Source organism: Scleropages formosus, chromosome 8, assembly GCF_900964775.1.
Source record: "Scleropages formosus chromosome 8, fSclFor1.1, whole genome shotgun sequence".
Lineage (NCBI taxonomy): Eukaryota > Metazoa > Chordata > Actinopteri > Osteoglossiformes > Osteoglossidae > Scleropages > Scleropages formosus.
The window spans coordinates 2619379-2644215 of NC_041813.1; the positions used below are offsets into that span (position 1 = coordinate 2619379).

The 24837-nt window shown below is 44.9% G+C and overlaps 1 protein-coding gene across 8 annotated transcripts in view; it reads left to right on the forward strand.

The window, feature by feature from the left end:
* Positions 1-24837, forward strand: part of fgfr2 (fibroblast growth factor receptor 2) — a 41768-nt gene that overhangs the window by 15521 nt on the left and 1410 nt on the right. For 4 of the 8 annotated variants that reach the window (XM_018738118.2, XM_018738119.2, XM_018738123.2 and 1 more), the window contains 13 exons: positions 390-559; positions 3488-3611; positions 6760-6950; positions 8470-8614; positions 10354-10559; positions 11681-11820; positions 14118-14239; positions 15714-15824; positions 16401-16591; positions 17222-17344; positions 18099-18169; positions 21254-21391; positions 22841-22946. In XM_018738118.2, the coding sequence (XP_018593634.1) occupies positions 390-559; positions 3488-3611; positions 6760-6950; positions 8470-8614; positions 10354-10559; positions 11681-11820; positions 14118-14239; positions 15714-15824; positions 16401-16591; positions 17222-17344; positions 18099-18169; positions 21254-21391; positions 22841-22946 (1838 nt within the window). Of the gene's footprint in view, positions 1-389; positions 560-3487; positions 3612-6759; positions 6951-7554; positions 7694-8469; positions 8615-10353; positions 10560-11680; positions 11821-14117; positions 14240-15713; positions 15825-16400; positions 16592-17221; positions 17345-18098; positions 18170-21253; positions 21392-22840; positions 22947-24837 lie in introns of all 8 variants that reach the window. The other 4 variants (XM_018738121.2, XM_018738122.2, XM_018738120.2 and 1 more) reach the window with 2 other exon arrangements.

Consider the following 24837-nt stretch of genomic DNA (forward strand, 5'->3'; position numbering starts at 1 on the left):
CAGTGCCCCCAGCCTCCTCCACCAGTTCTCAGTCAGACCTTGGACGGGCAGTGTTTGGAGGCACTCCTTGCCAGTGTTTACATCAGCAATTTTCATCACGCCTTTTTTCCTTTGGCCAGTTTGTTGATCCCGTTCTCTCTTATCCGTGTGAAGCCTTTTGGGGGTCTTGGGAGGGGAGGGATGCCTATGTTTGCTGTTTGTGTGAAGTTTTATTTTCATTTTCCTCTTGCCACTTCTGTGCCTTTGGTGTTCACTTATTTTAGATCTGCTGTGAAATGACCTCCCAGATGGTGTACGGTGAAATGAAACATAATGGACATTCTGTTTGTGTCGATGTTCATTCTGAGTTAAGGTGTTTCACTATGGCACTATTGGCCTTCCACTTGCAGGGGCGCCATATTGGACAATGCCAGAGAAGATGGAGAAAAAACTGCATGCGGTACCAGCGGCCAACACGGTGAAGTTCCGTTGTGCTGCTGGTGGGAACCCAAGGCCCAAGATGCGCTGGTTGAAGAACGGCAGGCCTTTTCGACAGGAGGATCGCATGGGAGGCTACAAGGTGAGAGTTCTTTGGTGATGAATGGTGGGAGCGCTGCAGAGTGCTGCTAGATACAGCAATACTGAATAGAATGGTTTGTTTTATTCATCCTGTCCTTGTGCACCTTGGGTAGAGCAGTGCTGAAGCAGCTGGACTTGAACTGGGAAAGGTCGTGGATTCAAGTCACAGCTAGGTCGCTGCTGTTGCTACACCCTGTAGCAATGTACTTGTCCGAAATGTGGCTGTGTGAGTGGGTACAGTGTCAGCTTTTTAAACAGTATCTGCTATACAGTACTCTTAAAAATCTTAGGTCATAATTGCAAATAATGATGCTTGTTGATCATTTACAGTGCAGATCTGAGTGTGCTAACAGGCCCCTTTCTTATGCCATCACCCCCCGCTTGGTTGTGACAGTGCAGGGGTTGGTCTTCTGCAATCATGGTCTAAACCAAGTGTGGACAGGTTTTTATGGGATCCCTTCCCTGACTGCTCAGTATGGGGGTCTTCTCAGCTACCTTGCTCCTCAGTTTTGAGATCGGTACAATTTCAGGCTGCACAGGTCAGATAACAAACAAAATAAAGCTGCCAGAGGTGGGAAACGGGCAAGACGGTGGAGGAGGGAGTAAAAGAAAGGAAAGGAAGAACTGAAAAATGATAAAAGCTATTTTAATTTGGGGAAAATGAGTCAAAGCCCATGGGATGCTGGAATTACCAGACTGAAATGCTGCATAAGAAAGTATGCAATCCCAGCCTAAACTTGTTATGAGGGTGCAAGGCTGATACAAACCATGAAAAACAAAAAAGTAACGGGAAATGGGTGCTGCACGCGATGAAAGCCTATTTAATATGGCTTGGGCTGGAAAGAGAGGGAAATGCGCCATCGACTGCAGAACCAGTGTGGTACTGAATGGAACCACTGTTTAATGCTAAGTCGTGAAAGTTTGACTGCGAGTTAAAGTTTAACTTTATCCCGTGTGTTCTACAGATGGACACCCCTCCCAAGTCTTGTTTGTGCATTATCGACCTTAGACAAAAAAAAAACTCAATGGGCTGACTTTTTTCTCAGGTATGCCAGCCGTCCCATTTGGGTGTTTACCAACTTTATCTGCAAAAGAGATTTTCAAGCACTAATTGCCCTGTTTTTCAGTTATCTTCAAGTGAACGGGCATGCAACAGCTTTTCTCATGCGCTTATAATATGTCTGTAACACAAGGTCTGTTTTTGTTATTTCAGTTGTTAAATTTCTTATATAAGCATTCTTGGTATGAACACATCCCAGTGAAATGGAAAGTGTGAGAAATAAGATTACAATTTCAGTATGAAATCTTATGTTAAGAAGGTAAGTACAATATTTTTCCAGTTTAGCTGGTTTTCAAAGTCTTTGTTTTCTTTCTTTTTAACGATTTATTTCGTGTCTTTTTGAAATACTTGAGAGCAGGAGCCATGTGGCAATACTGAGCCTATAGTACATTATTTTTGTTAGAACATAAACTGGCTCTTGGAGTGGCAGTTCATCTTAAAATCAAAGTGTGTTAATTCTAAATGTGTTTACGTTTTTGCTACTTCATAAATGGCTGCATAAGCACATTAATTTTAGGGGATTTTCCAGTTCCATTATTTCTCCAGTGTTTTTCTGGGTAAGAGGGGAATGTGTCTCTCGTGCGTGCGTGTGTGTTTGTGCATGTGTGCATAGGGCATTAGAATCGGTGATTTTATTATACTCAACCAAGTGGCATATTTGGCTGCTTTTTTGAAAAACTCAAACAAATGTAGGAAGCTATTGTCCTAATGATAATTTCCTATGAGGAAGTCAGCATGGGGCACTTAGAACATGTTGTCAGCAATGTTTTTTTTCAGTGGAAAACACCCTCTACTTTTTTCTGGTGTTTTCTGTTCTTAGTCTTACTCATGTTGTACATAATTGGACCACTGAGAATAATGAAAAACAATATTTAATTAACTGTCTTAGGAACTCCAGACAACTGCGTTCATGTGGCCTGATTAACATTGTACTCAAAGACACTTGGTCACTGCACTGAAGTGAACCCGTGGGGCTTGAAGAGTCTTGAGGAGAAGGTGGTGTATCACTCAGCAGACCCTCATTTTAAGACTTAACCCCCCTCCCCATACCCCAGTACTTACTCCTCACCCCTGGAATTCTGGTGCTCTCCTACCTGCCTCTACAGGGTCCTTCTCCACCACTTTTTTTGACCGGTGCTGTCACAAAGTACCCATAGTTCCCCATCTCGAGAGTTCACAAGTGGCTGCCTGAAATATAACGTGCTGGAGAGTTATCAACTTTTTTTTCCCTTCTTTAACATGTACTCATAAATTAAATCTGAGATCCAAAATCTCCAAACCATGTTTGGCATCTGTCGTTTCCCACACCCCCAGTTGTAATGTGGTGTTTGAAATGATTCAAAAATAAAATAGATGAAGGATAAAGAAATGAGTGGGCTAAAATAGTTAAGATATACATTTTCACAACTTACCACAAACCATAAGGATGTGAGTATGTGTAGTTTTTATTGCAGTTTCTTTCCCATTGGATCATTAAAAAAAAATTGTATGTTTAATATTGTAGACTTTATAATTAAATGTTTTCCTGGCTAAGTATAATGGACAAGGTGGTGTTATGCTTAAAGTTTTTTCTTAATTTTTTGTTGGCATCCCAGAATGTTTACTTCCACAAAATAAATTGGCTATGTAGACATGTGACAGCTTAAGATTACGAGCGATTCAGAATGAATGTGTAATACTTGTATTGTCCTGTAGGCATGGCTGTTCATAATTGTGGTTTTCTTTGTCTTTGAGCTGGGTTCAGTGGCCTGATGCGTCATGCATTGAGTCAGGCATATGAACCTCTGCTTCTCTGTCTGCTCCGTGGCCTCCCGGTGTGGTTTGGGCAGCCTGTGGCCGTGTGTTCTGACCTGTGGTGTGTTTCTACAGGTGAGACACCAGCACTGGACCCTCATCATGGAGAGCGTGGTACCTTCAGACAAGGGCAACTACACCTGCCTGGTGGAGAACCAGTACGGCTCCATCAACCACACCTATACGCTGGACGTAGTGGGTGAGTTCCAAGGGGATCTGGAGTATGGTTAGGAATGGGAGCGAGTGCCCACTGCTTTGGATTGGTCAGTGCGGTCAAGCTGCGGTCACTGCTGCAGGAGATACACTCAACTCTGCTTTTTTCAAGTCGTGCTACACGGCCTGGAATTGACTGTCTGCAAGCCATTGCCTCAGCACATCTGTGTTTAATGACTCTCATTGTTGGAGCAAAAAAATGCAAAGAGTTGCATCTCTGCGACTACAACACAGTATTTCGGTTTAACCGTTACTCAGCTGACATTTATGCAGCTTTGCTAGAACTCCACTTAATGTCTGTGAGTCAGAGTGGCTGAGACTAGAGAAAGCTGTGCTGAAACCAAGAGGGTTTCACTGGTTCCCTCTTTCTACGCTAGCTTGCCCGCTCACCTCCGCCAGCTCCCTGTGGTGCCAAATTAAGAAAGCCCCCCCTTACTGGCTCCCCTCCCCAAAAGACAAACACGGGACCTGCTGAGTTCACACTGAGCTAATCATCAGCGACCGTGATCTGCTGGCCTTGCACAAAGAGCACGAGGGACAGGGCAGGGGGCCAGCGGTGTGGGGGGTCCACACACACACACACACACACACACACACACACACACACACACTCTCAGGGATCAGCAAAAGTGGTCTCCCTTTAACTTTTTTGCTTTTGCTATTTGTTCCTTCATTTTTATTACACAGCAGCTAACGCTGTCTAGTTCCAGACAGAGTACTGCTGCACCCTCCCTCCCTCTATCCTCTCCCTCCCCCAGTCCCCATCTCTTCCATCTCAGTGTATGAGACAGGCTGGGAAGATTGTGTAATTAACACTTAACAGAGAAAAACAATGCCAGTTTTATAGCTCAACGTGACCGTTTACCTCATCAGGCCCAAATTCTGGACTGACCTGCGCGCTTGCTGTTTTGGTAGTGTATACTTTCTGTAACTGGGGTGCTTCTGTTATGAGAAACCATAGAAATGGCTCAGAGACGAATATCGTTCGTACTTGTGTACGCACACAGGCGCACGCTTTCATTGGCCTTCGTCTCACGCCTGTTGCGTTAAATCTTCTCGAATTTCCTTTTCACTTCCTGGCTCCCTCACCATATTTTGCTAGGCCAGAAGCAGCACATAAACCACCCCAGAAGCCCCATTTAGCCCTCTCTTCCTCCTCCCTTGTCAGATCCTTCTGGTGCCAGGCTGCCAGGTTACCCAGAGTTCATCAATTCCATTGGGGACACCCTGGTTACTCTTCCTGGCCCTGTCCCACCAGCTTGAAATATTTCACTAATGACTTAATTGATAGATTGGTTTTGAGTTGATATGGGTGAATGGATTCTGGTCGCTGCAGTCCACAAATAACTTTCCTTTGATTTCCAGATAATGGGAAAATGAAAACAGAGCTCTCTCTGCTTCAGTAGGCAAGCATGGGGAGTGACCAGTTTGTTGTCAAAAGGCCCTTGTGGTTGTACCTAAAAGCAAGAGGCAAAGTACTTCTCCCCGATTGACCTAGGAACCCAGAACTTAGACCTCCAGCTTAGCTCAAGTGATGGAAGTTTAGCACTTTTGAGCTGTGTTCATAAGGAGTCTACAAAGCAGAGTGTTATACTGCATAGAAATCTGTCAGGGGAGGGTAAGGCAGAGAAAGATATTATAGAAACTGTGTGTGTGTGTGTGTTGATAGACACCAAGCAGGCGTACCAGACTCCCAGCCAGCAGAGGGGGTCCTTCTAATGCTCTCCCCACCCCAGCCACCTTTCACTTTCATTCATTCTGGCTTCCTTTTCTATCTCCATCTGTTACTTTTCCCCAGCTCTGTTCAACTCCCCCCCATTGCTCTTGCCCTTTTTCTTCCCTTTCTCATGAGCTGTTTATACTTCACCTCCCCCTCTATCCCCCGGAAAAACAATCTTTTTGCACCAAACACCTCTATTTTGCCTGGCTATAGTCACACCGAATGTGTGGGCTCCCAAGAAGGGGGGGGGGGGGGTGCCTGGAAGGCCTAGGGGCTGCTGGTGTGTGACTGTGAGGAAGGCACACGAGTGTGTGAAAGAGCGTATTGTTGAGTGAGCCCCGCTGTGTTTGGATTTTTGGGCTGAGATGTTTGCTTGTGAAAGTGCGAGCTCGCTTTGGGGGTAAAACCAAGTGGGGCCGTTCCTTGGAGCACGCCACTTTTTTGAACCGAGGAAGTGTCTTCAGGTCCTGGTTCTCCCCTGATTACGAACATCAAACACATATTATAAAAGCTGGCAAGGCAAACAAAAACTGACAGTAAAATGATATTCCTTTCTCTTTTTGTATGGATTTGAATGAGAGCGTTTAGTTGCACCTTGTGATGCCCCGAGACTCCAGTGCAGTAGAAAATAAGTCACATTGAGGTGTAACTCACAGTTCACTATTTCAGACACACACACACATTTTCTGAACCGCTTGTCCCATACGGGGTCGCGGGGAACCGGAGCCTACCCGGCAACACAGAGCGTAAGGCCGGAGGGGGAGGGGACACACCCAGGACGGGACGCCAGTCCGTCGCAAGGCACCCCAAGTGGGACTCGAACCCCACACCCACCGGAGAGCAGGACCCGGTCCAACCCACTGTGCCACCGCGCCCCCCTATTTCAGGCACCTGATGTTAATTTCAAGAAAAGAGACACCCTTTCTGGAATAGAATGACAATGGAGAGACACAGGGCAGGATGTGTGGTCACTCAAATGTGGGTCAGTGTCTCCACCATCCTGTAAGAAGAAGGTGACAAGAAAAAGTTATGATGTGTGACTTGAAGGTCATGTTGAACTCCAAAGACAACCTGGGTCTCTAATTTATTATAACTTTAGTATTTAGCTATCTGCTACTTTTCTTCAAAGTCAATTAAAGTATTAAGCTACTTACAATTTTCCTCCTGTTTATTTAGCGGGGTTGTTTCTGAGCAATTTGAGGTAAGTAACTTGATATTACAAGCTATTACAGCTGGAGGTTGGATTCAAACTTGTGTTCTTTGATCGCTTTGATCACTGTGCTACCTGCTGTCTCCCTTTTTGTATAGTGACATGAAGTGCCTAAATGGACAATATTCCACTTATATGTAGACCTGGAAAGGGACACAAGTTGGACAACTTGTTTAACAAGGTGGTTTCTCTGCATTCTTACAGAACGGTCACCCCACCGGCCAATTCTGCAGGCTGGCCTGCCAGCCAACACTACAGTGCGGGTTGGAGAGGATGCCCGCTTTGTCTGCAAAGTATATAGTGATGCCCAGCCTCACATCCAGTGGCTGCAGCACATCCAGAAGAATGGCAGCCGCTACGGCCCTGACGGGCACCCCTATGTGCGCGTACTGAAGGTATGTCTCTGCCTGTTTCAAGTTCTTGGCCCCTGTTGATCATCATAGATTCCCTTCCATTCATTCCCCTGCCAGGACACATTTGGGCCAACAGCCTTCTGGGAGCATTTACCTAGTGAGGATGCTGAAATGACCACATCTGATATGAACTACTGGTTATTCCTTCTGAGCTTCCCTAGTTGCATTGAAAGCTCAGTATTTTTATTTCCCTTGGTATCTAATAAAATATTGAGCATGCATTCTTACCTTTCTACTCTTTTTATGATATTAAAACAAAAAAATTTATTTTCACTTTAGTTTGTCCTCCTTTGCGTGACTAATTCAATTTCTCTAATAGGAATTCTCGGTTCAGGTTTTAAAAGTAAATGAACTGTATTTGGATTCATGCGGACATTGGAACTATTTTTATGTCTGCACAAGAAACTGATAAGGTCTTGTCCTGTTTTTTTCAAGAATTGCTTTTTGGTGGCGGTACTCTTCCTTTTTCCATCAGACAATAATAATTGAGTGACAGAAAGAGAAGACCCATTGTAACACAATTGTCCTTTCCCCCCCTGTTGGTTTTTTGTTCTTGTGGGTTTGTTTTTTGGTTCTCGGTGTCCAGCGGTCTGGCATTAACAGCTCTGACGTAGAAGTTCTCACCTTGTACAACGTCACCGAGGAAGATGCTGGCGAGTATATTTGTAAAGTCTCCAATTATATTGGAGAGGTCAGCCAATCCGGGTGGCTGACGGTGATCTCAGGTAAACAGTGTTGCCCCTCCCCCTTGACCTTTGACTTGGCCTGGTGTTTGGTTTTTTTATTATTGTGGGGGCCCGTGACTGGCTGGTACTGCTGTGGTGGATCCTGGTTCCTGGGCCTGTATCTGCTCTCCCTGATACCAGCGAGGCTCCAGCTGGTCATGCTGACGGCAGTCATGGAAAAACCCTGTGGCCTCTCATCCATCTCCCCTCGCCTGCCCTCCCAGCTGATGCATCTCCCTCCACTCTCTCTTTCCTCTCGTATGTCACCTACTCACCCCTCCAAAGTTCCCAAGAAGCAGGCAGGCCAGGGCAAGGTGGGGCTGGATCCCACAGGATGGTCTTTTCCATGCTTTGTGTCCCTCTGTGGTTTTGAATGCATGAGGGAGCCTGTTGTGGACTAGGGGGCTGCTGGGACTGGTTGGTGGGTGAAGGGACCTGGCAGTGTGGTGTGCTGTTGTTGTTGTTTTTTCCACTTGTTTCATGTGTTCCCTTTACAACCTGGTGGCACTGGGACTGTTTTTGTGGGGGGGTATCCCCACTCCAACCTTCTCTCTCCCTATGCGCTCCCATCTATGCTATAGATGAGATGTCGACCCCCCGCCCCCCCCCGATTGATGGACATCCTTCCTACTCTTCTGGTTTTATGGGTCTTGTTGTCTCATTGTTTATCTGTCCTCTTTCCCCTGCCCCCTTTCTGTTTCCTTATTCCCTTTTTCTCCTTGCCGTTCTTCCCGTCCCGCTATCCTCTGCTCTCCCTCCTACCGTCCCTCTCCCAGACCGCAGGTGTTAACACCACGGACAAGGAGATAGAAGTTCTCACCTTGCCCAATGTTACTTTCGAGGATGCTGGGGAATATACGTGCTTGGCGGGTAATTCTATTGGGATCTCCTTTCACTCTGCTTGGTTGACGGTGCTTCCAGGTATATATTCTTATATACTGCCATTTTTTCTTTGTGGTATTTCCTCTAACCTAATGCCTTTTGTTGACAGTATGATTAGCCTTTATTGGAATTTGTCCATTTATTTCAGTCAAATGCTATCTCCAGGAGACAAAATCACCTGAAACCTTTAAGAAATGGCATTTTTTCCATTATATTCTAAATGGACACATGTCAATTAGCCATAGAAATTACTGCAGCTTACATCTTTCAGTGTAAATGGGGCAGCAGGCAGCATAGTAGTTAGTGTTGTCACCATGCACTCATAGAACACAGATTCAAATCACGCCTCCTCCTGTAGTACCCTTGATCAAGGTACTTGGCCTCAACTGATAGTTAAAATGATCTAGCTGTATAAATATGACACATTGGAAACAAGCATCAGCTAAGAAAATGTAAATGAAAATTCTACAGCATTCAGGTGTCTTTGTTCTGGAGTGTGCAGGTTGTCTGTTCTGAGTGACATCTTTGTCTGGTGTTTTATGTGTTGGATTTGCATGCATGAAACTGTGGCAAGCTGGACACACTCTCCTCCTGCCAGCTTGTCCAGTTGAGAGCATGGTCCCGCACCATGTTCCAAGAGGCAAAGTCATTCTTCTCGTCCACTAGAAGAATGATCGAGTCCTTGAGGCACTCGAAAACACTCCTCAGAGAAGTGTAGCTATGGAAAGATGTCGGTGGGTCTACTCTGTGTGGAGGAGGCCGAGTGCTGTGTCATGACCAGACTCTGTTGTAACGTTGATCAGCCTGGCTTCACTTCATAGGCTAGCTGAAAGTTTTGTAGGGAAAGATATTATATGGGTGTCAAGTGCACAGTGTTAACAATGTATACATAAGCAATAGACTTTTTGAGGTTAAACAATGCAGAACAATGGCATTCTTTAGAGTCAGAGGAGTAACCAAGCAAGTTAGAAACACAGTGTGAGGTTTCTACAGGTAGCTGAGGTCACTGAAGATCAAGCTGCTTGTACTTGTTCATAACAGTGGAGTTTAATTGGTTTTGGTGTCTGTATCTGAAAGCAGGCATCAGGTGAGGAGTACAACATTCCTCTCATCCTCATGGACCATTCTCTGTTAAAAGATACTTTAATTTGGTATGATGTATTTGCTGAATCAGCACCGGTGGCGCCTGGCTGACTCTCTGCCTGTATGCATTGCGGTCAAAATAAAACAAGAGGGGGATTCATGCACTTACTTCCCCACAATTTCTTTGCACAAGAGGCTGATTTTGTGGATAAGACTGAATGCAATGTCTTAGAGATGAGTTCTACAGTCATGCTTCAAATGGTCTTCCTGCATAGTGGAACATTTACCACTAATTACACCATCTGCTTCTTAGGTAGATGCAAAGAGTGTATTCCTATTTTTGTGTGTATGGCTCCAGGAAAGAGCACCACTTGATGCGACAGGGATACTTGGCCTCCACACACAGACAAAACCACCCCACATATGTGATTTTCCACTGTTGTCAAATGAAGTTTATGTCCAGTTTGCGTATGTGGTCACAGTAATAGTTTGGGCTGGGGGGGTGAGGATTGGATCTGAAGGAACAGAAGACATTTTGTTCTGTTGTGATTCTGCTGTGTCTTATCTGTCTTATGTGCACTGTGTTCATTGGAGCATATGTGTATCAGTGCATCTGTGACTGGTCTCTTGTTTGAAAGGGTCTGCATATGCCATATACTATATCAGATATTGTCTGCTCACCTGGCACCTTACAGCGGAGCTTGAGGAGCGGCATAAGGGCTTGACCTCTCCTGACTATGTGGAGATCGCCATCTATTGCATCGGTGTCTTCCTCATTGCCTGCATGGTGGTCATCGTGGTGGTCTGCCGTATGAGGACCACGGCCAAGAAGCCCAACTTCGGCAGCCAGCCTGCTGTGCACAAGCTGAGCAAGCAGATCCCCCTGCGCCGCCAGGTAACAGAAAGTAGATAAAGAGTTCCAGAACCCTATAAACATGAGAGCAGGGCACACGCACACACGCACACACGCACACACACACGCACACACACACACACACAGATGCACACGGCATCTGTGAAACCCAATGTAAGGTACAAATTCAATGGTAAATTTTGATTTCAGTATTAAAATTTCTTCCTGTGTGACATAATGAAGTGCATATACTATTACTGGAAAAGAGAACTACAGGCAATCCTTACAAGCTAAGTTATTCAGGAGGAGAACTGAAAGCCAAGGCTGATTTTGGTAGTGACCCATGAGCTGATAAACTGTGTAGTCGGAGCTCTGAAACCCATTTGGAAAGGGATGCTTTCCCACAATTTAAGGCAAAACAAAAAAGCCCTAAAACCAGCTGTAACTTTGTGGGGCTGCGGCTGAGCCTTGCAGCATGTTGGGTTATTACATGCCGATCTTATGTAATTAACACTCTACTTTGAGGCATAAAAGGTCAAATGTTAAGTTACAAGACGGGGGCCATGACAGATTCCTCTAACAAGGTAAGGGCTGAATCCCCTGGGAGAGAATCAAAGGTTTTATTCTCCAGACCATACAGGACAACTGAGACATCAGTTACACTGAGGAACTTTACTTTAACTGTGAAATATGTTTAGTATATCCATTAATGTAAGAATGGGACACCATAGGGACACGGTGGTTAAGTCCTTGCACTCGTCCACTTGTCCTTCAAGTTTTGATTTTTTTGGTCCCAGGACGGGTCCTTCCATCGTACTTTTGAAAAGTTCATGTGAATAGCATTCCTGTAATTTTTTTCCAGTATTTTAAGTAGGTAAACCTATAAGTTATTTAAATTCTTTCAGATAACGTGTCTGGTAAGCAATTTCATTATAAAAATGAATGGGCATGGCAGTAACATAAAAATGTCTACGATGCCTTAATTTTACAAATCAGTTCATATTTTATATATTCCTTTTCATTTCACTATGTAGACAAAGACCACTGAACAAATCACTTTTTTTGGAAATTTTGCTTCCTGCCAGCAGTGATAGCATTGCTAGCTGTGTTCTCTCTCAGCTCAGACTCCTAGATCCAAGGAGATTAGCCTCTTCCCTCTTGTCTCATAGGTATCAGCGGACTCAGGCTCCTCCCTGAACTCCAGCACCCCCCTGGTGCGCATCACCACCAGACGCTCCTCAGCTCATGACGACCCTATCCCAGAGTACGACCTGCCCGAAGACCCGCGCTGGGAATTCTCCCGGGAGAAGTGAGTGAGCCGGGGTGACCAAGGCCTCCCACCGGGTCTGCATGTTACTATCGGCATCAGCTGCCAACTGTTCGACCTCCTTGGCCTGAAACCTCACAGTGATCTTGCAATATCCCTACGATGTTGTAGCAGGTTTTCGCTTTTGCTGGGTGCTGGGTGTTGCCGTGCAAACTGGTGATTTTGGTTTTGAAAGCCTTCCAGGTTTTTAGAGGATTCCAATTGCACAGTGTCTATTGTAGCCTTTTAGCTGACTTAACAAGGCACGCAGATCTCCAGTATCATACCTAGCTGGTGTTGCTTGGACAAAACAATGCTTTCCTTGTGTACTTTCACTGAGTAATTTCATGCAAAAATTAATCCTTCATGCCATGATAACGGGGCATTCATCATTTATCAGTACAGTATCACAGTAGGTTGTTGATTCTTTCTTTCTTTTCAAGTCATTAAACGCTCATAATCTGTGGGGGAGGAGCTGAAGGACAATAAAAAAGAATTCCTAATTAATGGAAAATCTTAGGTTTAAACTCTTGTAAGTATGTGTCTGCCACACATTGTTTTTCTACTCTTGGCTAAGTGGTGACTCACTTTGCAAACTGCGAGTAAAGCCTGGGGTTGAGTGATGGCTGCAGATTATTTTTGCAGTTTGAAGTCCACTTTTGAAATGGAGAAGGAAGGGCGTGATGCGTAATTGTCAATTATTTAGCTGTTTGCACATTCCAGACACTTCGTAGCAAAGAGGAGGGAAAACACAGGGCATGCGATTATGTGTGGGTGTGTCTGTCTGTACTTTTTCCATTTGTCATTTTTACAGTTTACTTGCTGTAATTCTCCTTTGGGGGCAGACAGTCTCAGTTCTTAGTTGGCTATAGGAACGAAAGGCCCCGAACGGGTGGAGCCTTTGAACTGCCTCAATGTATGCAAAGGCCTGGAGGTCAGTTTGGATAAAATTTGATTGTAATTCTTGTTCAGACTGAAATGTAATTATTCAGCCTTTATGCACACTGATGTAAATTTTAGGAACGTCGAGCTCTTATGCCCTTTGAGAGTCCTGTCTTTCATTGCATAGTTCCATATGTGTCACTTAATCTTTCAAGCATTCACATTCTAACTATGGCTGTGTATATTTTGAGTTTCCTTGATGTGTTGAATCAGGATCTTTGTGTTCAAACTTCTTTTCCCCTCTCTCACTTGCTTCCTCTCTCTCCCCCAATTTTAAGTCGTCACTCTTGCCTGCCTCCAGGGCTTTGCTGTAAATGTGGAAAACTCTGGAATGCTAACGCCGGCTGCGGGTGCTGGAAAAAAATGAAAAGGGGCAGAAATAACATTGATTATCTTCGGTTGGTCCCAGAGAAAGGGCTCTATTGAAGCGGGGGGAGTGGGGGCAACGCGTGGACAGAGTGAGGATTGTGTTACCGCGGTGAGCCTGGTGCGAATGTTTACACAGTCCAGACACAGGGCCTGAGGAGGGTGGGGCTGCTGCCTGCCTATCCAGCGCAGGCCAGGGACCGACAAAGTTCAGGGGTCAGCGTATTAGTGTTAGCATGACTGATAACCATTGGTGGGGACAAGGGGGTTGAGGGCACTGTTTGCGAGTTGCTGTGCATGAGTTTGCACTCTATGACCCACTTTTCTAACAGCACACAGAAAAAGCCTTTAAGACCCTCCCAAAGTAGTAATTCATGGGTTTAAGCCAGAGGTTGCCTGTTTCATTGCCTTCCCAGTCCACAGAGTTGGTAGGAGTCTGCATGTTGGCTCTTGCACATACATTACAGCATGAACACATAGACACTGTATGGAAGCAAGTACAAATGCATAAATAAAACTTGGGAACGGAGGGAAAGACTAATGTGCATGGCTTAGGCCCCGTATCAGGAAGGAGTCGTGGTTGTTTGAGGTAGGGTCTGGGGCCAGATGTTTTCAGAACGAGTTCCCAGCTGGGTAATATAAGCTGTCTCTACTCTCCTGTTGAAGGTTCTGTGGCTGAACATCAGGGCTACTCAGAGAAACCTCTCGCTGCTGCTGGAATTCTGTAATTGGGTGATAATTGTCATTACTGCCTTGGCAGGTCCATCTGGCACAATGTGCCAACAAAGTGCAGTGAGACTGTGACTGAGGCATGCAATGCAGCCAGCAGGTTTCACTAACCTATTGATGCCTGTATTGTAACATGTGGGTTGGTTTTGATTGGGTAGGGCATGGGGTCTTCTGTTCACTGTTCATAACCTATCCTTTGCAGGTGGTGAGGGATAGAGAGACATTTTTTAAACAATTCTGTTTCCCTGCCCGCTCCTTTACAGGTTAACCCTGGGCAAGCCCCTCGGAGAAGGCTGCTTTGGACAGGTGGTCATGGGCGAAGCTTTGGGCATCGACAAGGACAAGCCAAAAGAAGCCGTGACTGTGGCCGTGAAGATGCTCAAAGGTAACTCAAACAAGCGACTCGCTGCCATTTACTAATGCACTGCCATTTACTAGTGTGTAGCGCTGCTGTTTTACAGCGCCTGGGTGGTGCGAGAGGACGTGGGCTCAATCTTTGCTCAGTCTGTGTGAAGTTTGTATGTTCTCCCCATGTCTGCATGGGTTTCTTCCGGATACTCTGGTTTCCTCCCACAGTCCAAAGACATGCTGTTCAGGTGGAGTGGTGACTCTTAACTCACCCATAATCTGTGAGTGACAGAGAGAGTCTGTTTAGCTGCTCAACAGGGACTTCATCCTATAATCACCAGTGCATCTTACTACGTTTTAACTTGGGGCAGAACATAACGTAGGATAGGACAGCACAAGTCATAGTGGCTGCACTCGTCATGCTGTAGTATCCTAGAACAAAGTAATGAACCTCTAAAAATGTCCAACTGCATAAATGACTGAATTTATTAGTCATTTTGCATTAAAGCACAAGCAGCAAAATTATACCAGTTCCAGGGAGACAGAACAATTCCTAATAAGAACTGACTGATGTTTAGCAAACAAACTGTCGTTTTGGCTAAACTGCATGTGTACACACTTGACTGAATTTTGATGGATCTGTAGGTGTTCCCTTTGCGAGCGACAGCGTGTGTTTGTACAGACATTTAAGGCCAACCCAGTAAACACCCTGATAATGTGGTCAGGGTTCAAACAAGATCCCTTGTACTGCTCAGTTTTCACATGACTTCATTAGCAGGGGCCCAAATCGACAGATCTTGTCTTAAGGGACTGCCATGTGTTTGGTCCCTCCCACGGTCTTGACCCTGCATCACCCCTGGGACCCTGACAAGTGGGGGGGGGGGGGGGGTTCAGGTGCAGCCATGGGACCTGAAGATTGGCACTGTGTCCTTGTGGGGGCTGAAGTCTACAGAGGATCAGGATAAGGGTTGGGGTCTTGAGAAAGGTGGGGGGTTAGCCACATTCCAGACCCTGACCACTCCATCTGGAAAGGTCTTCCTCAGCACCTGTGAAAAATGCTTAGGGGTGGTTAAAAAAGCGCAAATTAAACAAAGAGTAGTTTAGGCTTGAGTGGGGTCTCAGATAAAAAGAGGGGGGTAGGACGTAGAGAAAGACATTAAAAAACAAAGGAAAGCTCAGTTGAAGGGTAATTGTAGAGAAGAATTTGGGTGAGGCAATCACAGACCGGCCGGTGGGGATCAGTCAGTGAGTGTTAATGAAAAAGGAGCCTGTGCTTCAGGTAATTACTCCAAATTGAAGAAACGCCTTTAATTTGCCTGAGCTGAAAGGAGACTCCTGTAGTCTGCCTGTCTGTTTTGCCAGAAAATGGGATGAGATGGAAAAGGGGGGGGGGCAAGACCTGCAGTGAGCGTCATGCTGCACTGCATTGTTGCGGTCTGGAGAACCGCTATCTGCGTTTGAGGAGCCCTAGAGTCAAATGAAGTTTCGTCCTCTTTTACCATGTCTCTCAGACGATGCCACGGAGAAGGACCTGTCCGACCTGGTGTCCGAGATGGAGATGATGAAGATGATTGGGAAGCACAAGAACATCATCAACCTGCTGGGGGCGTGTACACAGGACGGTAAGCGAGGGGCTCTGGTTGCGCCGAGGGCAGGGTGTTTTTGCTCTTCAGGGTTCATCTGCTATAGAGGCCTCAGCCGCAGAGGGAGAAGGGGCACTTCTGCAGATAAGCTGGTTTTCACCATCTCGTTGGAGTCCTCATGGCATAGAGGTTTCTTATTCATGAGCTCACAGCAACACTGAGAAGAGCTTTGTTGGCTGGGACATTTAGAAGAGCAGCACTGGAAACTATTCCATTTCTTCAACTTCCTGCAAAATACAAATACGGAATATAAATTGTGACAAAATGCCAAAAAACAAAAATAAATAAAATAAACAGTGGCACCAAATATAAGTATAGGTTTACACCAATGTTTATTCAGTAAATGTCTTCCCAGCTCTTCTGCAGCAGTTCCCAGAGATGCAGGTCAACGGCGCATTGCTTCGCTTTCACTCTTCTGCCGACTTTGTCCCTTACAAGTATTGCTGTATTTACCAAAACCAACCCAGGACCCTTTTCCTAAGCTAATGCTTGTAATGTGAAGACTGTGATTGTGGAATGTGGGGTACTGACACTGTTCTCCTGCCCTGTGGACAGGCCCTCTGTATGTCATTGTGGAGTATGCCTCCAAGGGTAACCTACGCGAGTACCTGCGTGCCCGTCGGCCACCTGGTATGGAGTACTCGTACGACATTGCCCGTGTGTCTGATGAGCAGCTCACATTCAAGGACCTGGTTTCCTGCACCTACCAGGTTGCCAGGGGCATGGAATATCTGGCCTCTCAGAAGGTAGGTGATTCCAGATGTACAGTCACAATGACACTGCACCACTACACAATGGGGGGGCATAATGGCACATATGGGTGATCAGCAGAGCTTGGCTGGTCCGCCTGCATTTGTCCTGCATGTGTGTGAGCAGGCGGCATGGTTCGGAGACAGCTGACCTTGAGCTGATGGTGGGAATATTGTCCTTCAGCCCCCCCTGCCCTGACTGAAAGATGGCTGTTTAGGAGATGAGCACAGTTAGAGGCACACTGACCACACAAGGGCCAAATGCTGTGTCTGCTATCAGGAATGTCTCTCTCACTCACACACAGACACACACATACACACACACTCACACTGTGTGAGTTAATTTGTTGTCTCAACAACTGGAGAATGTTCACACACTCACACTGTGTGAGTTAATTTGCTGTCTCAACAACTGGAGAATGTTCATTCCAGTCTCTGTTTTTCTGTTTGCACTATTAATTGCCTCTTGTCATAAGTGTTTGATAGTATCTTTTGCACTTGTTGTGTGCGCAATGCGTGTTTGTGTCCATCTGGACATCTATATGTTTATCTTTTTAGTGCCTAAGTTCTGTCTGCACAATCTGCCGTTTCTGCCAGTCTTACACCCAACACTTTGTCCTCCCCAAGTGTATCCACAGAGACCTAGCTGCCAGAAACGTACTGGTCACAGAAAGCAACGTCATGAAGATTGCAGACTTTGGCTTGGCTAGGGACGTCCACAACATTGATTACTACAAAAAGACGACAAATGTAAGCACTGACCCACACATTTCTTCTGTGCAAGTTAAGCCAGGCTCAGCGAACGTCTTATGTTCCCCATGCTGATCTTGTGAACTCCCTGTCCAGTTCAGCTTGACACCAGGAAATCACAGCTGCAGTATATGATAGCTGTGTCCAACTGCTCTGTATCTTAACTCAAATGTTTGCTTCCAATGAGAAGGAGGAGGAGGGTGACGTTTCAGGCGAAGCATCTTCGCCGAATGCTGAGACATGTTCTAATTATCAGCATTTTTTTAATGAGACACCTGCGTTACAACAGAAGTGAGTGTATTCTCCTGGGATATAGTTTATTTCACTCAGAGAAAGTATAATTTCTTTAATTTTTCTCACGCTTCATCAACATCTGTAATTCCACTATTATAAATGCCCTTCTTAATTGTTAGATGCAGTCTGTTTTAATGTACCATGTCTTTTTCCCCCTCCCCTGTTTTTATTCAGAAGCAGAGCCTAGTTTGTGTTTTTCTTTGTGATCCAGTGTATTTCTTTTTGATGAAATGCTTTCAAAAGTATATAAAGGAGCCACTTATCATGGGATTAATTAATATTTCTTAGAATGAATTGAAATTTTCCAATGAAATTCTTGCTCCATTATGTAGAAATGGAAAGATGCTGATTAAATCAAGGTATTGATGGTGGTTTCAGAAAGCAACGCAGCTCAAGGGACTCTTTAATGTGTCTTATTATTTGAATTTCTGACCTCTGACCTTTGTGGGTGTGTCTTCAGGGTCGACTCCCGGTGAAGTGGATGGCCCCAGAGGCTCTGTTTGACCGGGTGTACACACACCAGAGTGACGTGTAAGCGTGTCCTTGTTCTCTCTAACACACACAGTTTGAATTTCCCTGCAATTCACTGGTTTTTGCAGAACCTGTATTCACTTTGAGGATTTTTTCCCCCTTTGAAACAGTTCAGTATATTTGTTTGTATCGCACCTCCCAAAGAGGCTCCTTTGAGTGGATGAAGAACGGTGACAAAATGCTCAAGATGCAGCACTGTGGCCTTGTTGCTCTAACTAAACTGAGAGTGCCAAAGAAATGGAGCATCACACACATTCTTCTAGTCATAATCGGTGTTTCCGGCAATCTGGATGAAGGGACTTGGCTGAACTTCAGTGGCCAGAGTTGCGTACCCGCAACAGGCTCGCATCTTGTCGTTTCTGCAGGAGAGGGAGGATAGGCTAGGAAGGCGAAGGTTGCTGGGACGTGCGGGTGACCTGCGCCGAAAGTACGGATTTCACGCTAGACTTGCGGCCAGTGCTGTGTTACTAATCTGCACAGCTTCAAAGGCTCAGTGCCCACGCGGAAGTCTGCTCTCCTTCAGGTTCTTTACACATGTCTGAGTACAACAGTGACCGGCCTCCAAGTCTGTGCCCCCTAATTCAGCACATGTAGCATGTTGTGTTTGTCGCCCTTAAACATTCATCCCCTTTTCTTGTTGCCTGTTCACATGCTGTATGAAAGGTGGACTGTCTTTGTTTTCTTTTTAGTGCATGTTTCTCACTGTGTCTCACTACCTCAGGTGGCGTGTAGTATCGCTGTTCGGCGTGAGGATTTAGTGTCATACGGTGCTTACTTTTGCAGCTCGGTGAAAGAGCAATTAGATAAGTGCATTGCATGCTGACCTAAAAGGGAGGATGGTTTTCTGAAAGTGTGTATATTTCGGCACACAGAGCTTAGTGGGTGCTTGATATGCACTTTTTTGCTCGTGTCAGCTTTGTCTACAGAGGGTGTGTATGTACTTGTGTCACTGCTGTTTGCGTGTGTGATGTGAGGGTGCATAATCATCTACTGTGTGTGTGTGTGTGTGTGTGTGTGTGTGTGTGCGCGCGCCATGTGTGTCTTGAAGGCTGATCAATGCTGAGGCTATGCGCTGAGATTATTGCTGGTTACTGTATACACACACACACTAAAAAAAAACCCTCCTTGTTTTGCTTCCCAGTAATTACATTTCATCACTCACTTTAGTAATTGGTTTTTCTATAAAAGCTCTCTGGGGGACAGATTTGCATTAAAATATCAGTGAAGCAGAGGGGATCTATAAATGAAATCAGATTAAATGAATAACTAAGTTTGAAAGAGATTCTTACAACAGTGGCTGGACAAACAGGCGGTCAAGCGGCTCCTCAGACTTTGAAGGGGGCTACTAAAGACTCTTGTTGTGAAGATCCTGCTGAGGAATCCCTTTAACCGGGTCAGAAATAAAGCATGCTAACCCCGAGTGATGGCACCATGGTGACGCTGTATGTGAGGCTGGGGGGTCTGGTCCTTTTCATTCTCTGCATGAGGCCCTCTTTAGTGTCAGATGGAGAACCAGCTGACCTCTTCTATACTTGTTACTTACATTTTGCTAAGGAGAAATTACTTTATTTAAGTAATGCATTTTTAGAAGCTGGAGAACTAATTTCAGACGGTTATCTTTCATTGGGGGGCACAGTGGCGTGGTGGGTTTGGCCGGGTCCCACTCTCTGGCGGGTCTGGGCTTCGAGTCCTGCTTGGGGTGCCTTGTGACTGACTGGCGTCCTGTCCTGAGTCTGTTCCCTCCAGCCTTGTGCCCTCTGTTGCCAGGTTAGGCTCAGGTTGGCCACGACCCTGCTTGGGATAAGCGGTTTCAGCCTGTGTATGTATGTGTGTATTTTTCATTATTAAATGAAAAGGGAGGTGTAACAGTTAAGTTTTTGGTTAATAATAAAGGAATTTGTCCAACTATGACGCACCAGTAGGAACAATAGCCATGTTTTTGTATGACTGGTATGTTGCCTTGGTGCAAGTGTTTACCGTCTCCAGCGTCACCAAATGGTGAAAATTGTTACTAATTAGGCATAAACAGGGAATGAAAGAACATAATAGCTGAATGCACACCTAGATTAGCATAGCAATTGGCAGGCCATCTAGTTTTTTGAATAGCTGAGTAATTCCAGAAAGACCGGCATATGAAATTGTAACCTTTAGTTGCCTTTTACTTTTGTTGTAGGGCTGGAATTTTTAATAAAGTGTTAACCTATATAAAGGTCAGCACAGATGTCTTGGGTGTGTGCATGTGTGGGTGTGAGTGAGATTGATGGTGAGACAGAGAGACATACAGTATTTCTCTAAGTAACCCTGTTAAAGCCTATGTTCTCTGTCTGTCTGTCTGTCTGTCTGTCTAAGACTCTTGTAGTGTTTGACTGTTGGTTAGCTCATGGTACAAACATGGAGCCAGTATCTACCTTGGTGCTCATACCTTTTGCCTCTACCCTGCCCCCAAGAGAGGGCTCAGTTTCCTGCAGTGTGCGCCGCTCATGCGTTTGTTTGTTTTGGTATGGACAATGGGGGGCACTGTGTCAGTCTGCATGGAGACAAAAGGCAGCTTTGAGAGAGTGCCTGAAGCGATGCCGTGGACAGCTCCCTGGGGGGGTGGGGTGTTGGTATCATGGGAGACTGAGAGTGCTGCAAAAGGCTACATTGACCTGCCGTAGGCACTTGGCTGTTATCCACTGACCAGCCAGCCTGCTTGGACCCCACCAAACTGTAGTGCCCTGAATTCTGGGAGATGAACATTTATGATCTTGTGAACGGCCTAGCACTGGAACAATGGTGTGACAAACACCAGCGGACAGTTGTTCTGTCGTGATGCGTTGGCTACAGAGATCAAACTAAGGGTTCGGGTTAGTGCTTCATACCTCTAATTTCATGCTATTTACCTGCACGCTCACAAAGATTGTGCCCTGGGCAGGGGCATTGCTGAAGACCCTAGGAAGACTAAATCATCTGTATAGCAGGTTGCAATGTGCTGAACATTAGATGCAGGTATGTTTGGATGTACTTGGATGTACAATGCAGATTGTAACTAATCAGCAACCTTTGGATGATTGCTGACTCTGTGCTGCCTTGGCTGTCCCACAGATGGTCATTCGGTGTACTGATGTGGGAGATCTTCACGCTGGGGGGTTCTCCATACCCTGGCATCCCAGTTGAGGAGCTCTTCAAGCTGCTGAAAGAGGGCCACCGGATGGACAAGCCAGGAAACTGCACCAATGAACTGTAAGGATTTAATCCCCCCCTTTTAGTTGTTCAGTAAAACATGCCTCTGTGTGGCTCCTGCCTTCATAGTTGGCCCCACCCATACAGTGGCTTTCCGCATAAACGAACTCTCATCACTAGTCTCCAACAACTTAGTTATGGAAAGAAAAACATATAATACACTATTATCTCAGTTTCTTTATTAAATATAAATAGATTTTAGAGTTGACCAACAATGATGTATTTTCATAAAGCAGAGTTATAAGTGCTCCAGGAAGTGAGGAAAGAGCTATTTGTGAGTCCTACTGGAAGTGCAACAAACAACTTAACTATATTAACCAGTTAGAATTCAGGGAGAATCACGTGATGGGTGCCAAGACTTTGGCTGCAGCACCAAAAATCAGTCAGATCCGTTACGCTTCCACTCCAGAGCCCAGGACCCATTCATCGGGTCCCATTTCTGAGCAGATGTGTGAGGGGCAGACAACTGTGCTGAGAACATTCCTCAATGCGGCTATTCATGGCGTCTTCCCCATTCTCTGGACAACAGTGTTTTCAGATCAGATGATTGGCTTGGTACTGTAAGAGCAAGAGTTTCTTTTTTATATGCCATGGCACTAATGTAAAGTGAAGACCACAGTGAGTTTGTGAAAAACCTTGGGGTTACATGATTACATGATCATTGCTGGTGGATAATGACAGCAGACCGTGAAGTCAGGCTAACAACATGTTTAAGTGGGCCAGAAATGCCACTGGGTACCAGGAAAAAGATGTTACTGTACTTGTTTTTAAAACAGCTGAGAACAGGTTTGCTGTGGAGTTTTTCTTTTGTGACTTTTCTCGAGAAAATGCAGGCGGTGCACCTTACACACAGCATCACTGTAATTATTGTTAGTCTGCAAGACACTGTACATAACATCAACTTAATCAACATACGATTTTGTATTTAAGGCTAAAATTGCTTGGTTTTTAAGAACAATGAGTTGAAGCAAATAACATCCTTTTTGAAATTGCTCCATATTCATACATCAACTTATTTATCTTATGCAGTGGTCTGGAGCTGATATAGGTTGGGACACACAGGGTGTGAAACATGGTACACTGTGGATGGGACACCTGCCCATCGCAGGGCAGTTACAGATATTTTATATACACACACACACACACACACACACACACACACACACACAGTAACTTAGAGTCACATATAAATGCTTCTTTGGACTGTGGAAGGAGACAGGAGCACCTAGAAACCTGTGCAACCTCTACACAGACCAACTCAGATTTGATCTTCTTAGGCACAGTCCAGAAGCTGTAAGAAACTAGTGTTGCCTCCTTCACCACTGTGTCACCCTCACTGTCACCATGACTTTTCCAAAATATCTTGTGCATTTTACAGGTCAGTCATGGGGTGTTTCCATGAAACAGCTGTGTGATGTTCTTCATCTATACCATTTCTCTGTGCTTCAGGTACATGATGATGAAAGACTGTTGGCACGCCATCTCCTCCCAGAGGCCCACCTTCAAGCAGCTGGTGGAGGACTTGGACCGCATCCTCACCCTGGCCACCAATGAGGTGAATGCATGTGTTTGAACCGCATTGTACTCCATTTGTATGCTCACACTTCATCATGTTGGGAACCCATGAGAAGTCCCATGCTTCAGTCAGATAGAACTCACTAAGAATACAAATTGTGGTGTGAAAGTTTTAAACTGATGAGAATGTAGCTGAATTTGCAGTATTTGCCTTTTGTGCTTTTTTTCTGAAGTTCTGGTATCATAAGTCTAATGGGTTGGATGTGTCCCTAAGTTTTCAAGTAAGCCAAAGTTGTACCCCCCAGCATTTCTGTATAACTCCTCTGAGTACCACTACTAATATTTTGGTCCCTTAATACATGACAGGTAATGCAAAGAGTATCATTTGTTTCTCTCTGTGTGTAGATAGCTGTGCAAGTTTGCCAAACCTTAATCTTGGAGTAGGATCTACTGATACTAGTTCATCTCCACTTATCTCTCTGGTTCTTATCACATTTGTCAAGGTCTCCCTAGGTCAACTCAAGTACGTATTTAAAGGTAGCATAGCATATGGCCCTTTCCATTTACACAGTACTTTATTCAGTATTTCACATCAGCGACACTGTTATACAGTCTATCATTATAGCTGAAATTGTTCTCGCTGTACAGTAAATGGCCTTTTCCTTAATCTCTTCCTTTTCTGCTACTATATCTTTCTGTAGCTTGCAGGTATTAACTACCTTCGGCGTGTTTTGACATAGACATTTCCTGTGCCTGGCTTTAAGCAAGAGTAAATATTTTTTTTTCTCCACTCTCTTATGTTAAATTCATGTGTGCAGGAAATGTTTTACAAAGCAATACAGGTTCCAACACGTACCTTTCTATAGCCAGAGACCTTGGAACAGTAAAACCCCTAAAATGTACTTACACAGGTATATCACAGTTTATGGCTGAAAGAAGATATGGAAAACAAAGTCCACTGCAGAGAGAGCTCTTGTTCTGCAGAGTGATATGTTTTTAACACCAAAAAGTATACATATGTTTTCAAGTATGCTCCATCTGACCAGCAAGATGTTGTCTAAGACTGAGATGGCCATTGTGAAGACACCCCACATCATCACCATCGTCATAATCATCATCATCATCATCATCATTGTTGTCATTGTACAACCTTGAGAGTCTTGCATTCTTCCTAAACAAGACTTCACCTGATTGTTGGAAAAATAGCTCTTTCTTGGCTGTGTTGACTGATGGCTTCGGGCATTACTTCATAGTAATAATTTGTGTTTCTTTCCGTTCCTAAACTATTACGCATGATATCTGCCCGACGGGTGAATGCAACGCTTAGAACAGAAACCAATAAGAACATGTTGGGGTTTAACTGGAGTTCTATAGATGATTGCATTTCAAAAGTTCACATTTAAGTTAGATGCGAGTATAAAGTATTTCCCCCCCAAACTGCTCACAGATGTAGAGGTCGTCAGTAATGTGAGCTTTGTTGTGTTGAGTTGGAGAATGGAAGCCAGAAGTCATTTTAGAAACCAAAGACTTTCTTCATCCACAGAAATATTTCAATAACTGGTATGAAGAAAATCAAATGGATAAAAACTGTGAACGCAGCACGCTAGTTAAGTTAAAACTAATGAAGTTTTTTCTTCTGCAAAATTTTTTTTTCATCTCCCCCTTCTTTCCACCACCAGGAAAAGGTCGCCGGAGTGGTGTTATTTTTACAGTGATTTTCCAGCTGTCTTAGTGGGCTGAAATTCTCGAGTCCAATTTCAGATGTCAAGTTTATTTTCATTCCTCACAATACTGACACAAACTGTACCAGCATGGAGCCAAGAGCCCCTGCCAGTGCCCACTGTCTCCCACTCTCTTTTGCGTGCCATTCCACCGTGGGCGTCAGTCCACCCCCCAACATATTGAAACACTTTGTGCGAACCCACGGCAAG